The sequence below is a fragment of the Lagopus leucura genome, unplaced genomic scaffold (assembly GCF_019238085.1).
Source record: "Lagopus leucura isolate 7727_CA_CO unplaced genomic scaffold, USGS_WTPT01 Super-Scaffold_1, whole genome shotgun sequence".
Taxonomy (NCBI): domain Eukaryota; kingdom Metazoa; phylum Chordata; class Aves; order Galliformes; family Phasianidae; genus Lagopus; species Lagopus leucura.
In genome coordinates this window covers 10,054,311-10,071,841 of record NW_024962250.1, presented here as the reverse complement: position 1 = coordinate 10,071,841, position 17,531 = coordinate 10,054,311, and the positions used below count along the sequence as shown (strand labels likewise).

General features: G+C 37.0%; 1 protein-coding gene across 5 annotated transcripts in view; it reads left to right on the top strand.

Annotated features, from left to right (window-relative positions):
• Positions 1 to 17,531, top strand: part of SIPA1L1 (signal induced proliferation associated 1 like 1) — a 192,025-nt gene that overhangs the window by 152,042 nt on the left and 22,452 nt on the right. For all 5 annotated transcript variants that reach the window (XM_042875745.1, XM_042875831.1, XM_042875576.1 and 2 more), the window contains 3 exons: positions 345 to 623; positions 9,751 to 9,900; positions 15,278 to 15,402. In XM_042875745.1, coding sequence (XP_042731679.1) covers positions 345 to 623; positions 9,751 to 9,900; positions 15,278 to 15,402 — 554 coding nt within the window. The remainder of the gene's footprint in view (positions 1 to 344; positions 624 to 9,750; positions 9,901 to 15,277; positions 15,403 to 17,531) is intronic.

Below are 17,531 nucleotides of genomic sequence, written 5' to 3'. Positions count from 1 at the left end.
TATCTTAGTCCAGTTTTTGTGCTGCTCTGTTCATGTTTTATCCTTAGGAAGGAGGGGATGTCTTCTGTTTTGGCATCTACAATTATTAGCAAGTGTTGTATTTTCTACTATGATAACTTTTGTGCAGGTTTTTTTTTTTTTTTTTTTGCTTTTGTAGCACAGTAATCAGATGAACTTGTTAAATACATGTTTATTAAAAGAAGGCTTGCATCTTCTCTTTCTTGTAGTTGGCTCAACTTCTGTCTTCAAAATTTTATCCTTGTAGACAAAATATATTTGTTTTGCTTTCCAAAACAGTGTTTTTTATAACAACATTTTGTTTTGTTGTCCTTTTTCTTTTCCAGAAGTTGTTCTGAAAACTACCGTATGCCAGTGATGGAATACAAAGTGAATGAAGGAATGTCATATGAATTCAAATTTCCCTTCAGAAATAATAACAAATGGCAGCGAAATGCAAACAAGGGACAGGGACCTCATGTGGCTCAGGTACCATCCCAAGTTCAAAGTCCAGTGCCATCTAGGATTGGCTCAGGGAAAGGAGAAGGGAAAATGCCACCCCCAGAACGAGCAGCCAACATCCCACGAAGCATCTCTAGTGATGGGCGCCCATTGGAGAGCCGGAGGTACGTATCTTCTTCACATATTGCTTTTTATTGCTGCTCAGAATTCTGTCTTGAAGAAAGCACAATAGGCTTATCTAAGCATCTAAGGACTGTTTTCTTTTCTTGTCTGTTATTAGTCAAAAGGCAATATGAATATGAGTGAAACAGCCAAAAGGAAATACGTTTGCTTGGCTTGACTAACCAGAAAAAGAAGTGCTACTGGATTGATAGGATATGTTTCGCTGCATTGAGTGATATTCTAAAATTCCTACATTTTTGTTTAATGTTTAAGAGAGTGATGTCAGAGTTTTAGATCTAAATTTTCCAGAACCTCTGCGTTTTAAAGAAGTGAATTTAAAATTCATAGCTTGTTTAGAGGCTTGGTGGAATAATCTAAAGCTCCTGAGGTAGAGATAGCATTTAACACTGTTCAGTAAGGAAATACCAACCTGTGCAGAAGGCAGATTTATCAACTGGGACACTTTCAGACTTCTTAGGCTGAAGAATAGATTGTTTTAAATTTGCATTTCTGTAGAGGGAATTTTTTGTTTGCTTTTTAAGAAAGAAACCAATTATTTAGAAAGATATCAGACATATCCTGTCACATTTTCAAATGAACTGTCATTGTTTTGCTTATCTGTACAAATCTGTTGCATTTCTGCATTTACAAAGAGACTTGTTGAGGGAAATGAGCTCATGCCTCATGTTTTGGAGAATTCCCTAAGAAAAAATAAAGTAGAAATAACATGTATAACATAGAAAATTTAGAGATGCAATGAAAGAAGGTCAAGCATTTTTTTTGAATCAAGAAGAACTGAGGTTAATTAAAAAAAATAAAAATAAATCAAAAGATGGTAAAGCCAAGACCAGAGAACTACCAACGTGAAATCATTTGAAACTTGTGTAGGCTAAATATTAACAAGTGGCACTAGTTGGTAAAGACGTTATTTTCTTGCTTAATTTTTCATTTAATATTGTCATACTTCTGCACTTAAACTGATTAGTTTGTATGTCTCATGCTTCCCTACCCTTGTAGCTTTCTTATAAGCTCAACTGATGTGTGCTTAGAAATTGCATCATCAGAAAATTGGAAACTTTGAAATTATTGGTAATATATGTTATATGCCTAGATACTGTATGTGTGTGTGCATATATGTATGTATTCTTTCAATTTTTCTGGTAAAGTTATTTGTGAGGGAGACTGCAAAAGCCAGTGAGGCATTGGACTTTGTTCTCTCTCTTATGGTATGTTTGGACCAAGATAAAAATTGCATGGCTTTGTGCCGTATTCCCCTTAAAGCTGGAGACAAATAGGTGATGAATTTGAAGGAATGGGAGTAGGTCTGTTTTGTCTTGTTTTTGGTGGGGTGTGGTGTTTGTCTTTTCTTCCTGCCTGTCCAGTGCTGTAGAATCTCACTCTGTAATTACGGGAGGCATAGTAATACCTGGGCAAAGTTTCAGGGAGTGGCAGGACATCAGATACAACTGAACTGCTGGTTTTTTTTCCCAGAAGCATCTGATGCTTCATGGCACTAACCAGAGAGTTTTGTCCAGAATCTTGAGTTGTTGCTTTCTTTCTTTGTGTGGAGGAGGGTGAGGCCCTGACTGCTGAGAGGTGTGGTATTATTAACTGTGCTTTTCTTGCACATAAAAATCCTCATGGACAACACAACACCCCTAAAGCATCCAAGATTTATCCACTCAACTTCTAGAAGGGAGTTCTGGCCTGGCCAGTGTTTTGCAAAGGGAAGATTGCATTTCCGTTTATTTTGTATTTGTTTCCAAAAACTGAAACTTTCCATTTCTTTCATTTTCAAAGCATGTTAGCTGTTTTTTTTTTTTTATTATTGTTGTTTTTTTTCTTTTTTCTCCAGACATTCTTTGGTTTTTTTTTGGTTTTGTTTTGTCTTCGGAAGGGCTGTAGTGGATTTTTTCATCCTGAAGCATATATTACCAAAGTAGCATTCTGTTTGGCAGGGTTGTTTTTTTTTTTTTATATTTTTTTTGGAATGCCAAAAAATACATTTTATGTCTGCTCTAAACATGTTAATCTTGGCTGGATCAAGTCTGAATATAACAGCAGCTGCATGAGGTTAATGTGTTGCCAGTTAAAGTGAATAAATATACTGTTACATCATTTGAAAGGAATATGGAATAGGGAGGGAACAAACCAAACAGTAAGATTACTTCAATAGGATTACTCTATTTTTCATTTTCTGCACAACAAAAGCATTGCATTTTAGAAAGCTCAGATATTTCCATTGTTATTGTGTAAAATGTCTGAAATGAATCAAGATGAGACTTTCATAGCCCTCTTACTCCAGCGTAGCCCTTTTTGTGTTCCCATTGGCAGTGATCTCCATTAATGCTCAGGGTAGGGCTGGCTCGTTTTGTTTTTTTCAGCAATCCACTATTGCCTCACTAGTGAGAGTCTAAGCTGAAGTTGTTACCAGCCTACCAGGAAGTAATTTTATTTTTATAAAACACCTTATCATTCGATTGGTTTTCACTTACTTTTGTCAGCCATCTGTCGAGAACCCAGGAGAGAATCAGAGGAGTGTTATAGGTCCTTATTATGCCTCATTAGCAAAGCTGTGCAGATTGCCTCTCTTTCCTTACTACCATTAGTGCTTCACTTTCCAAAGGAAAGTGCTGCCTAATTGTCAATGGGGCTGGAAATTTACCTGTGAGAACCAAAGTCATTAAGCAGTTTCAGAAATGAAGTACAGCTGTGCTCTAGATTTCACTAGCTATCATTTCTGTTTCTTCAGTGCCAAACCCCATGTAAGACTTGCTGATGTCTGACCGATTTTAATGCTTGGTTTTTTTGAAATTGAAGGTGACATATATGGTGCCTTGTTCCTGCCATTGACAGCACGTTGTTTATTGACTGCAGGTCAGTCAAATAGAAGCACTGTAGTATTTCTGATTTATCAGGCCTTACACGTTGAAAGTGTAACTCTTTTTGAATTACCTGCTAGAAATATTTGACTGATGATTGCTTCATACAACTAGTTTCTAAATACAGATACTTAGTGAAACAAATTTAGATTTTTGCCTGTTATTTTTGCTTCAGCTCATTTATCTATGTTAAGTAAAAGCAGATTATCAGTCCTGCAAACAGGAGGATTTCAGTTTTGTATCACATAAACCTGTTGGCATCATGAAAGACCTGCTACTGTAAGTGGAAGAGTAACTTACTTGACAGTCCCTGATGGATGGCAGGTCAGTGTCTAACCTGCAGAGTTCTTTTTGCCTTTACTGAATTGTCTTCATGCACACAACTCATTTGCACAGACTTAAATTCTCACTATTCCTCATAGTGTCCTGCATCCTTGAATGTAGTCATGAGTGATGTGCATGTTTGTAGTAGCAGGAAAAATAATTAAAGACTGTATATATCTTAATATCTAATTTTACTGTAATATTAAGATTGAAAGATGTCATAATATATATACAATAAATTCCTTTCACGTTAATTAGTCCACATGGGACACTGTGCACTCTATAGCCCAGAATAAATATCAGATTAAGACGTGAAGGAAAGCAGCAACAAACCACATATATGAAGACTACTCCATAAGTAATGCCTCCCACTTTAGTATGTTGGCCCTCAGTGTCAGAGGTGGATGTTGGCAGGTACGGCAGTAGAGTTTGAACCTTTCCACTAGTATTGCATTATGTTTTGTTGCTGTGCTGTGATGGCAGCAGAGGGGCAGTCTGACAGAATGGCATCAGGTGTGTAAATGTGTCTGAAGCAAAGGGGTGGAGTTCAGTTTCTCCACATGGAAAAAAATGACACCCATTGACTTTCAGTTGTTGAACATTTATGGAGACCAACCAGTGGATGTGAGTGCAGTGAGGCAGCGGGTGATGCATTTCAGCAGAGGGAACAGCAACAGTGCATCACCTCTGCTGACAGATTTTTACAAGTGCAGCATCCAAGCTCTTGTTCGTTGCTGGTGAGCATGCACAGCTAATGGTCATGACCATGTCGAAAACATGTGTTTTGTAGCTGAGAACTTGCTCTATCAAGTCGTGTTGTTGTGTTCTTTTGTATCTGTTGTAGTTGCCATCAAAATAGACAGGTGACATTACTTGCAGATCAGCAACTTACATATATTTTTAAGTATACTAGAGATTGGAGAAGATGTAATTTTGGATTTACTTATTTTTTCCCCCCCTCTCACTATTTTGAACATTTCATCCAGACTTTATTATGAAGATTATATTGGCTTCCAGACTTTATTATGAAGAAAAAAAATATGTGAGGAAAGGTTATGAAATAGTGCTCGGTGGTAATCTCTTCTTAACTTATCATAAACTGAAATTAGTCTTAACTAAAACCTGACTCAATAAACATTTGAAAAATGTGAAAACAAGTGAGCAGAGCACCCTGGGGAACTAGACTGGACCTCATAATGTGATTAAGTGCTGCACTGAATGGAAACTTGAGACTCTGACTTGAAAATACATGACCACGGTCAATATTTCAAACGAAATAATGAACTGAATTATGGCACGACTGCAGTCAAGCAATGGCCACAAAATTCCACAATAGAGAAATATTGCAACAATGTTCATTAAGAGTGGTTTAATTCTAACTGAGGACTATGGAGTGCAGTTTGGCCCTGAAACTTCTTCATTCTTCAAACAGTATTTGTTAATAGTTGGTGGCAGTAACTGTGTAACAGTTTATAGGCTAATGCCTGCAGGCAGATTCTAGCTTAAATGATTCCTATGTCATAAAAAAAGCCTAATTTACTGTTGATTAGCTTGCATCAGTAGCTTTTTTCATAATACAAACAAGCAAGCCTCCGTGCCCATCTCACTGCCCATTGAATGAACGTTTTCTAGCACATGCATTTTCTTCCATAGTGATTTCAAGTTTTCTTAACGTCCCTCAAATTAAAATTCAAATTAAAATGTGTTTTCTAGTGACGCTAGGACCTAGAACTGGATATAGCAGTGAAAAAACAGAAGTCTGTTACAATTATTATATCTTCAGCCAAACTCACATTCCACAAATTTCTGAGAAGTACCACATTGTTTGTGATCAAGAGCTGGTCTCTTGTTTGACAGTGGCCATTAGCAGGGACCAGGGAAAAGCAAAAGAAATATTCTTGTGCTATTGGCATAACTGTAAATAAAGATGACTTTGTACCAGATCCAGCAGTCTCCTGGTTATCTGTAGTTTAAGAAATTCCAGAGTTGGGTGCATCCATATTGTAATTTAACAGCTGTGGGTGGTATCTGGGTGCCTTTACAGTTTACAGTTCTCCTGTCCATACTTTTGTCATGAGGAATGATGAATAATGTTTTGTTTGCTTAATCTAACGTAATTCACATTTGGGCAGACAACAGGCAGAAATGATTAAAAAAGAAACAAAAACAAACAAACAAACAAAAAAAACATCTGAAGCCTGTTCAGTTTATCTTTGCACAGAACCTATTCTGTACCTCCAGTCACTTTCTTGTCTCCCTTTGTATCTTCCCTTGTACTACATATTTTCTGAAATGTGATAATCAAAGTGTAGAAAAAGTGTAGAAAAATATTCATGAAGATATGCAGTGTGGTGTGAGAAGGTACAATATGATGGCCTAATTGTATTTTGTTTTATCTGTCCCTTTCCAGACCTGCTGATGTACTTTTATCTTTTTCTTTTTCTTCCCCTTCTAAGCAGTTTGTTTCCCTTTTTAACCTGAGAGCAGGCAGTCAGTGTTTTTAGAGAAATGTTGCGTGCTTCAGTACGATTAGGACTGTAAAATCAAGTTCTTGGAAAGTAATTGTGCCAGAATTAAGATTTGCTGTGCGATTTTATTCAAGCTCTTTATGTAACCATACTTTTTGATACTTTCCCTGATTAAATTACAAGATTTTTTTCTTAACGGAGAACATCTGCCTCTTTCACTTCACACAGTTGAAGTGAAATTGAAGTGAAGCTCATTACAGAACAGCTATTTAATATTTTTCCTCTTCATTACTCCATCCTTTATTTACTGGATGCTATTCAAATCCCACTGTAAAGATGCAATTATTAATTCCCCACTAAGCATTACAGTGGTGCCCATTACTGTAGTTTCTGAATGCTTCACACGTATTAATTAAACTGAATTTTCAAAATGTCTGTCTGAAAATAGATTTCTTTGGACCTCTTCAGATTAAGAACAAAGGTAGAGATAGAAATTATGTTCTAATCATTTCTTACGTTCTATTTTGAGCATCTCAAATTTGGAAGTGTGCCCAGCATTGTTAATATTTTATGTATTCAAATTACAGCTTCAAATTAAAGCTTCAGCTGCTTTGGTAAGTTCTCAGCGCAGAAGTAAATCAGGCCTCAGAATCAAATAAGGCCTTTGGGAAACTTGCAATTAGTGACAATGAATGAAAAATTGTCTTTAACGAATACACCAGTGATCATACAGGACTGCTGTAGCAAGTGTAAAATGAGAATTCAGTTTGTTAAGTCAGCATGGAAGTGCCTCTAATATAATGCCAGCCTTTCCCTTCTGTCAGCCTGCACTTCCTGCATGGCTGTGCAGTTCTTGTAGAAGTTGTTCAAGGACAAAATAAAACCGTATGACTGAGAGGAGACCAGGGTATGATCTTATGATTAAAGAATGACTTAGGCCATAGACAAAAGCATGCTAGGCTCACATTTTTCCTGTAATGTTTATATTACGTACATACGCAAGCTGAAGACTTGAGAAAATTACAGCAAATTAAATTAGTAAGAGCAAGATGGATGCTTTCAATGTCTTTGTCATACTGAACAAGTATATGCCCATCCCACTCATTGTTTGCATAAAAGATGTTTTCTCCCCATACACAGCAAAATTCAACTGGTCCTTTCAGGATGAAGTAGGTCTCTTAGAGCTAAATCATGCATGGTCCAATCCCAGTTCTATTGACTGTAATTTATTTGTATCTTTCTAATGCAGTGGTCGCTTGGCCTACTTTTAAGTTCAGTTATGGAACTCACGCACTTAACCATTTTGGAATTTCTTCTCAAATTTGTCTTTTAAAATAGATAATGGTCTCTTTTAGTTTGCTATAATTATATATAAAAAAACAAGCATAGAATGTCATAACTACAAGGCCATACTGCTAACAAATCCTTTTTGTCTTGAAGTGATTTTCATCAACATTTCAAATCAGCTTAAAAAGTCAATTTGAGCAGATTTACTTTCATGTTCTTCTGTCTTATTTGCTTGTTTCATGTAAAAGGAAAGTCTTTCCCTATTGATGTTTTTCAGCAGTGCTTAGAATTTACCAGTAAAATGTATTACCATTTTAAATAAATAGGATGTCCTTCCTAATTGGCTGTTCCTTGGTGCTGCTCAGATCACATTTATAACAATTTTGTTTGCCCTTGAGGTCTTTCAACTTTGTAAATGAATTATAACTCCATGACACAATTCTGAAATCCTGACATTCCTTCTGAGCAGTGCTGTTGCTTCTGGGTAAGGCACAGGGAGTAAAGAAAAGGCACAGCTGATTCTGAAGTAAAAGTATAATCATTTTTTCAATAGAAAAAATAATTTCACAGAAATTATTGAAGGGTTTCCTTGCCGTTGATATTAAATTAAATGTATGTGCTTGATATAGACTTGTGAATGCTATTGAAAGCACATATTTTTGTTGGCCAGACTAGGTTTTGGTTGTTTTTTTTTTTCTTTATAAAAATGCCTCTGGGAAAATGAACGCACCACTCCCCAAATTTTCAACTTTTGAACTGTTTACTTTACAATCAAATAATTTCAGAAATGTTGCTTGATAAATGTGAAATAAAGTAAATTCCTTTTGGTAGACTAGAAGGTAATTAATTGCTCGTACTTGTGATGGTCAGGAGTTGAGTCGTTCATTTCTTGTCTGGGAAAGAGTTACTGTTACTAGTTTGTACTTGGGGAAACTGCAGTCAGGAAGTTGGGTTCTTGACTGTCCCATTGCTTTTTCTCCCTTTTTAAGATTTAGTTTGCTGTTTGTTTTTGTTTTTGTTTAAATTGTTTCAGTATACATATACTGGAATGTACACACAATAAGCTGCTGGTGTATCTTTTTAATTTATTTTCAGAAAAGTTTTTGAATTTTAAAAGTACTTACAGTGAGTGTGAGTGAGAGTCTGTCACTTGTTTTCAAATGCAGGTTAAGTGAGTAGGCTAAGATCTTGTGAATCTCTGGGCCCAGTTGGTGTACTGAGACAGTCGGCTGTGTGTTTCTTTAGAGTTAATAAGCAGTTTTTAAGCAGTTTCTAATGTGTAGGTTGCAGGGGGTTTTTTCCAAGTTAGAATGAGGAAAGATTTGTATTCACAGTAAATTTTATTGCTCATGGATGGCATAATTCAGTCATCTTAGCTTGCTGCAGAAGTGCTAAATGACTCCAGTCACCGCTGAGTGGAACAAAAGACTTAATGGCAGCACTGAATTCAGTTGGGGCTTGGGAAACAAAGCAGAAAATAATCTAGAAAAGACTTCAACTGCAGAAAAGGATATACAAGTAAATCGTTATAAGCGTGTAGCTTCCAGCCCAAATGCATTTTAGCCAATTTATTTGCTGCATTGTTTTTCCAACAGACTTCATAGAGCTCAGGTCTGTACTTTCAGTGACCTCTAATATTTTATATGAGAACATTAAGTTAGGGAGAGTTTAAATATATTCTTAAATAATATTTCATTTTTAGACCTTTAACTTGAATGTGGACAAGTTTGGCGGCATAGGTGTGTAAGCTTGCTACTCTGAGTTTGCATAGACAACTTTAAATTCCAGGCAAGAGTTTGTGCTGAAAAGTAGAAATAGATCGCTCTATTTGGTATTTGGGAGAGGAATGTCATGCTTCATTATTCCTTACAATCAATCTGCGAAAAGTAACTCAAGACTTCAGAAAACGGGATGCTTTCCTAGTGTGTGCTGAGATTTCCTTCCCTTCACACACACTTGCCTCTCTTCATTTGCTCCTCTACATCCCCCTTCTGTTAGCTGATTTTCCTCAGTTTCCACAAGGAATAGATTTACAGTGACTCCCTGCTGTCTCCCTGGTGCCATGTTCTTAGCTGCTCTGACAGTTTGCATTAGACAGTCCATCATGCTTTGCATTACGCTACTGCTGTTTGAATTGCTGATGTGACCGATTCCTCTGCTCTAAACAGGTTGTCTCCTGGTTCTGATGTCTACGTGACAGTTTCATCCATTGCATTAGCACGATCGCAGCAGTGTCGCAATTCTCCAAGCAACTTATCAACCTCAAGTGAGACTGGCTCTGCTGGGAGCACATACAGACAAAAATCTATGCCAGAGGGGTAGGCACTAGACTTCTTTCATATTCTTTTTTAGGCAGCCTTTTGTCTCCGTTCCATTTGTTGTAATGTATGTTAAACTGAGGGAGTGCTTACACAGGCTCCTGCCAAAATGTTCTTTAAACGCATTAAAGCATGTTTGTACTCAAATATAATTGTCATGCCTGCTGGAAGTTGCATTTTAAAATACTTTGCTTCCGCCTTTTGCCTTCGTGCCCTAACATCTATCATCTCAATCCACAACAGAGCTCAGGTTGAAAGCTCATAAAGGGACATATATATCTCTCTAAAAATCTAAATTAAAGGTACTGGTCTGATGTTGCAAATTACTTCCTTTCGCAGATTTAGATTCTGAAAGAAAGTAAATAATAGGTTTGGGGATTTGCAGTCTATGCTAATAGTTGAAGCAATATAGCGGTGACTCCAAATGTGTAGGCACAAAGGTGCTGAATAATACATAGCTAGATTTTTTTCTGTGTATTCATAGCTGCCTTATTTTACAGCACTCTCATCCAACTTTTCTCCAAACTCTGAAGTGATCCAGTGTCAATGTAAGGAGCAATCTGCAGAGGAAGAAATTATGTCTCTATCATTTTCAGAGAACACTGAAAGAAGCAATAAATCAAGCTTCTCTGAGTAGGGGAAAAAAAATAATTGGTAGTAAGAGAGCTATCTACCATATTCCAAATTATTTCCCGTTGAGAAAAGAAAGGACAGAAGTGCTGATAGTTCACACCGTAAAGCTTTCCTGTGAAATCTTGAGTACATTGCTTGTCATTGTGTGTAATTAATTCTATTTTGCATCTTTTATAAAGTAGAATATCTTTATTTAAAAAAAAAAATAATCACATAATTACCAAGATTAAATATCGTTTCTTGGAACTGCTTAGTACGAGCTACTGCTCTTTTTATTTATTTCTTTAAGCACAAACAACAATCTTTTGCCTGTTTAAGCATCTAGGAAGGAACAATATCCAGTATCAGCCCAGGGAATGCTTTTCAGGGCATGTATTTGAACAGGTGTTGCTCATTGTTCCAGAGCACTGAAGATTTGTCCTCCAAGTATTCTCCTTCTAGCCTGGTTTTAGTTTTTCAGAGGAAGCTATCTCTTCCCTGTTGACATGTTCATGACAGCCTTTATTTGTGAGACTATTACTGTTCCGGCCTGCTGACATTAGGAGATTTGCTCAAAACCCATTGATCTTTATTTTAAGCAAATGTACAGAACTCTGTAGCTCAGAAGAGCACTTCAACTTTTTTTCTATGCTGCATCCTTCTGTCTCATTCATGCCAGCAGCAATTGTGTTGTCTTCAATTCTGAAGAGCAGCTTGTACTCTCAGTATGTTGTCTGCTTTTTCCAGCTACGTCATTTGCTCTAAGAAGAATTGTTGCTGCCGTACATCCATAGACCATAACTGCTTGAGTAGGAAGGGATTTTCACACGCTGTGTTTTCATTTTAAATTGGCCTCATAGCACACCAGCACTGTTCCTCAGCCCTTTTCCTTCTTTCAAGAACTGTACACATATGTTCACTGCAGCATCTTTGAGCATTTTGCAAGGTGATGCATCCTGGAAACCTTGCATACACAATTTGTTTTTCAAGTTTTAATTTAGTCCAAGTGAACAACAGTTTAATGGAATAATGAAAGAAGTATTTAATAAATGAGCTTTGTTACTTAAAAAAAAAAAAAAAAAAAATCATTTATAAAACTCCAATGATGTGACTTGTCAATTCTGTCCTTAAAGAAATGCACATTGCATCTCATGCTGTCCTTGTACACACAATTAATGTTTACTCAAGACTTCCCAAATCTTATCAGCCAGGCTAAAGAGAAAGCACAAAAAATATCATTAAGAATGAAATTTTCCCATGCTTCAGTAAGCAACGGAGCATTTGTCACCTTGCTAAGAAATTCATTACAGTTCCTTGTGCATCTTTTCCTGAAATGTGTATGAGACTAAATTCCAGGCAGCCCTGCAGAGGTGTCTGCTATGCCAGATAGAGCTGGTCAGAGAGTAACCCATATATATTGCTAACTAGGGGAGAGATAGTGTCATTCAATTGTTGAGGTGTCAGAGTAAATACTTGTCTGAAGAGGCATCGTGGCATGAAGGTATTCTTCCTGATGTGAAGCTCCATGTGCTCTGGGTATGCCAATCCCTGTGACTTCCCAGTGCAGAAAATCTCATCCACAGACTCTGTGTGCATGTTTCTTTCTCAATGCGTGATATGATTGATTTTGAACAGTTTGTGAAACTTAAAATGACTGAAAATGTGGGTGTAAATCCAACGTTTGTCAGACATAAGAGTAGTAATTGCTGCCTCTTCTACATTATGGGTCCGTATCCTGACTTACATAGGGATATAAGCCCAAACTTTGATGCCTTCAAGAGTATCCAAATGGGTCTTGATGTATGTATATTTTTTCATATATTCGTCCTGAGCTTACCTGAAGGTATGTACATGTCATAAATGATAGCAAGTGTAGTGAAAATACTGAAATAGTGAGTTTCTTCTAAAGACTCTGTATTATAAATGTGTATTTAAGCCATTTCCCTGCTCATTTAGTCTATCTTGATTTCTGCTTAGTATATAATAAGAACTTATATTCTATTAATTCAATTAATATAAGAAGTATATAATATTATATAATTATATATATATTCCTTATATATATATATAATATATATTATTCCTATTACATACTGATATATTCCCCTATATTCAGCACTAGTGAGGCCGCACCTCGAGTACTGTGTCCAGTTTTGGGCCCCTCACTGCAAGAAAGATATTGAGGCCCTGGAACGTGTTCAAAGAAGGGCAACAAAGCTGGTGAGGGGTCTGGAACACAGGCCATATGAGGAGAGGCTGAAGGAGCTGGGAATGTTCAGCCTGGAGAAGAGGAGGCTCAGGGGAGACCTTATTGCTCTCTATAACTTCCTGAAGGGAGGTTGTAGTGAGCTGGGGGTCGGCCTCTTCTCTCGTGTCATTAGTGATAGGACCAGGGGGAATGGTTTCAAGCTACGGCAGGGGAGATTCAGGCTGGACATGAGGAAGTATTACTTTTCAGAAAGGGTGGTCAGGCACTGGAATGGACTGCCCAGGGAGGTGGTGGAATCACCGACCCTGGGGGTGTTGAAGGAAAGACTGGATGTTGTGTTGAGGGACATGGTTTAGTAGGAGCTATTGGGAATAGGTGAACGGTTGGACTGGGTGATCTTTTAGGTCTTTTCCAACCTTAGTGATTCTATGATTCTATGATTCTATGATGGGTTATATATTTAATCAGGATAGTATATGGCACAAAGTTGCACTTCTGATATCCACTTTTAAACAGCTCACTTCATGTCATTGCATTTTTATTTATTCATTTAATAACATATTTTGCTTTTCAAGTAGTAGAGCAGTGGTTTTAATGAAATAAAGCTAGCAATGTGATATTTTTCTTTACGATGTCCAGCTATTTTTAGAGAGAAAGTATACAAAATGAAAAAATAACTCTTCATATATATGAATGTATAGGCTTTAGGTAGGAACCACATATGGAAAGTAAAATATGGATGCAGCGCAACTTGGTCAAACTAAGATTTCCTGGATTTGGGGCTTTTTCTTTTATGTACCAATGTCTGGTTACTTCACAATGAAAACACACTGCCCAGAATGCTTTGCAAGGCTTAGAAGCTTGGAAAGTACCTGAGATCAGTGTTTAAAATATACCAGCTTTTAAAGTATTGTCTTTAAGGCTTTTTATGCATTTATTGAATTGGCAATAATTCATCGTATTTAATTTAAGTATTTGATTGACTGAACTTCTAGCTGTAGCGTATGTAGAACTTGGATGGATAAGGAAAAGCTTGACCTACATAATGCAATTTCAGTTTAAAGTGTTTGTATTCACAGGGTAGGTGTCCAGATGTTCTTGACTTTCTTTTTTTTTCAACAAATCATATACTGGCTATGCCAGGGGAGATGAAAAAAGGGTCCTGTTTGTCTAAAAAAACAATGGAAGGCCCAAGTTCAAATTTTGACATTTTGGAGCTATGCTGGGTGTACACACATATTCCAGCAGCTTATCTTTAAAGGTAGGAGTGTGATTATGTTCTTCTGAATTACATAGTCTTTGGGTTCTTTTGAGTTCGTGAGTTGGAGAACTTTCAAATGGGATCACAACACTGACGTACTTCTGATGATTTGGCAGATGTCATTTTTGTAATAGAGGTCATGCAGGCAGTCTGTAGCTATTGATGTGAGTAGAAATCAATTTGGGATGTTTTATTTTCTGTTACTATGTCAAGCACTGACAGCTAGAAATAATACTTGATATACGGAACATATTGGTTGGAATTCTTTTGGGTGTTACACTTTGCATGTGGTTTGGGTTGTTTTTTCTTCCTCCAGAGTATGTAAAATGTTTTTGTTTTTTTCTTTAAAGAAGAGAAAAACATTATTCTTGAAGAACTCTTAATGATTGACCTCCTAATTCAGAACCCAACTATGCAATACAAAATTATAGCTGTAGTTCTTACAGGCGTTGCATATTTGTTCAAAAATCCATCTGACTAACAGGATTTTCAAGTCTCATCAAACTCACTTTTATTTTGCTCTTCATGCTTTCTTTCACAGCAATAGATATGTGTCCTTGTTTTCTGCCTACTAGATTTGGTTTTTGCTAGTGAACTCAAGCTTCTTAATGATCCAAAAACTTTACATGAGAACTCATACCTCCTAGGTTTTGGGAGTCCTTAACCAACTGTCAGCTTTGTAATATCTTACGTAAAATACTTAGCAGTATGATATTGCCCCAAATAAATATGTGTTTGAATCTGTGTGTGCGTCACTCAAGTGCTGCCGTAATATTCTTTTGCTTAGAACCAAAGACAATGGCAGAACTGCCCTAATGAACTTCTGATACTAATTGGTACTAGATTCGGGGTAGCAATTTCTTATTTAAGGGGATCCATCCTTGAATTCCACTCCCAGTAAATTCACTTCATTCCTCTATGTGACTTTTATGTAAGCTTTCACGTTTTACTTGTGGTCAATTTTTGTAGTAATGTAAGTGCCTTGTCACCTGCCTGTGTAAACAAAAGCTTGTAATGTTATTCCTGAATGGTTTGGATCTAGTTTTGACTTGTATATACTGTGTAACCAAGTGTTCTTGATGAAAAATGCTCAACAAAATAATGTATACTGTGTATCTTATTAAAGGTACTGAATAGGTCCTGAGCACAACAATTAAATGGAGAAGGAATAGTGCTATGCGTTACTGTGGCCTACAGTTTCACACTGGCTTCTTATAAGTGCTCTTTTTTCCTGTACGTGAGATCTATGCATATTTAAAATCACTATCTGCTTTGTTTTTGGGATGTTACAACAGGTTTGGAATTAGCCGTAGATCCCCTGCTTCCATTGACAGGCAGAGCACGCAATCAGATACGGGTGGTAGCGGCAAATCCACACCCAGCTGGCAAAGAAGTGAGGATAGTATCGCTGACCAGATGGGTAGGTAATTAATTCTTTACAGTGAGCAAGTCGTGCTAACCACAAGGTGACTTTGGCAGTATTTCTCTTCGTGCAGAGGGATAACCCTCTTAAGCACTGTGTCTTTGGAAGTTTAACCTTGTTCATCAGGATGAATAATTAGATGTTGAGCATAGACTAGCTTCTGCAGTCTGTGTCCTTGAGACCTATGAATATCACCTGAGGAAGAACTCATTTCAGTTCTGTATTTGGCTGTGGGACTAGACCTACCTTAATGCTTTTACCTTGAAACACTGTGTCCTTTTAGAAGTGGTTGGGTAAGCGCACTTATTAATTTGCCTTGCTCTTAAGGACTTGGTTGACCTCACCTGCTCTCCTGAGTGACTTAACTTAGTTTAATTTTTGCTTAGGTTGTCTAAAGTGTTTGTGATACTCCCTTTCAAATGGTGCTATATAAATGCAAATTGATTGTTTGATCATTGAAGCTGTAAAAATACCACGTACAAAATGAGAAAAAAAAAATGCAATTAAAGTCTAAATAGTTGGGTAAATCTATAGCTTGGTAATCACCTTCCACCAGTGTATATATTTTCATTGCACTTGGCAATTAAACTGTCAGTTGAGAGAACATATTAACTATACGAAACAGCTGGGTACTAAGGATTTGCATTGTTAAGCCTTCATTTGGAGTTTCTGCACATAGACCTTTTCCCTACAGCAGTGCCTTAGCTTGCATGGATACCAATGAGGTTGACACCAGTGGAATTGTACTATCTTCAAAAAGCATTGATCCAACATGATGAACGTGGTCAAAATTTCTAGACGTTTTTTTTTTCTAACTTTATTTTTACCATAAGTTAAACAATTCCATACTTTTTTCCATCCTTGTATACACAGATGATTGTGCTGCATCACAGCTCTCTCTTTGTTTTATGTAAGTCAAGTTCTGATGAAAACAGAGTAAAGTTCAGCAAATTTAGCAGTACTTTAGTAAGGGAAATGTCATCTTCAGGTTCTGGAGATGCACTTTGTTCGCATACCTTCACAACATCAGTGAGCTATTCCTTGTTATTGAAACCATCTGTCAGTCCCTCCCTCACACCTCCCCCCATACTTCTCACTAAAAAGCTGTGATTATACCGATCTGCAGTTCTCATTTTGACAGAACAATTTTTAATCGCATATGTTTTGATACTGTTGTGATGGTAACGACACATGTAAAACCGATTCTTTTCTCAGCATTACTTTTGCAGACCAGCAGTTGTGTGTTGATGCTGGCACTGAGAAGAGCTGCCAGCAAGATCTGTTCTAAAATGTCAGGAGTCACCATATTAGCAAAATAAATAAGTAAGGCCAGAAAGAGTAGGAAAAATTGTGTGGTAGATGAAATGGCTCCGACATTTGGCAGAGGCTGAGAAATGTGTGCTGACGTATAATCCCTGCATTTTATCTCTTGTGGATTGTCCTGCGTTCATAGAGTGCCAGTTGGAAACCACATCTCCGACTGCAGACTTTATTGCCATTCTGAATCTAGGTGAAAGTTTGGTTTAATGCCAAATAAGCACATTTCCACTTGGGGTAATCTGTATCAGGTTAAATAGGGCATTAAGTGCAGTGAATTCACACTCACTCCTTCCTGCCCACTCTTAGCTACAGAAAATCTGTGTTCTTTGTGCACCAACACTGCTCATTACTACTTGCCAGAGGAAATCAAGTTCTTTTTTTAAAATAGTAATTTTGAAAGCTAGTTATATTGCAGATCAAGATGAAGAAACCATAGCTGTACTGAGAAAGCTTTAAAGAACTGCTAGTAACAATGGCTGTTGTTAAACATATACTCTATTTAAATGTGATATTTCTAAAAATGCAAAGTATTGCATAAGCACAGGACTAGAATATCTATATAAAAAGCTAAAAATAAGATTATTTTGAATTGCTGTTCTTGGGCTCTGAGAAAGCAGTTACAGGGCCTAAAGGGTCATCTGAACATCTTCTAGACCCCCATAATTATCTCCTGAGAAAAAAAATAAGCCTAATTGGCAAAGGATACTTCTGAAACTGTCTATGTAAGTTGAGTAGTTTGATTTCAGTACATTTTTTCCTAGGTTAGTAAGAATTCAATTCTTTTGAACATCTGTGCAGTTTGCACA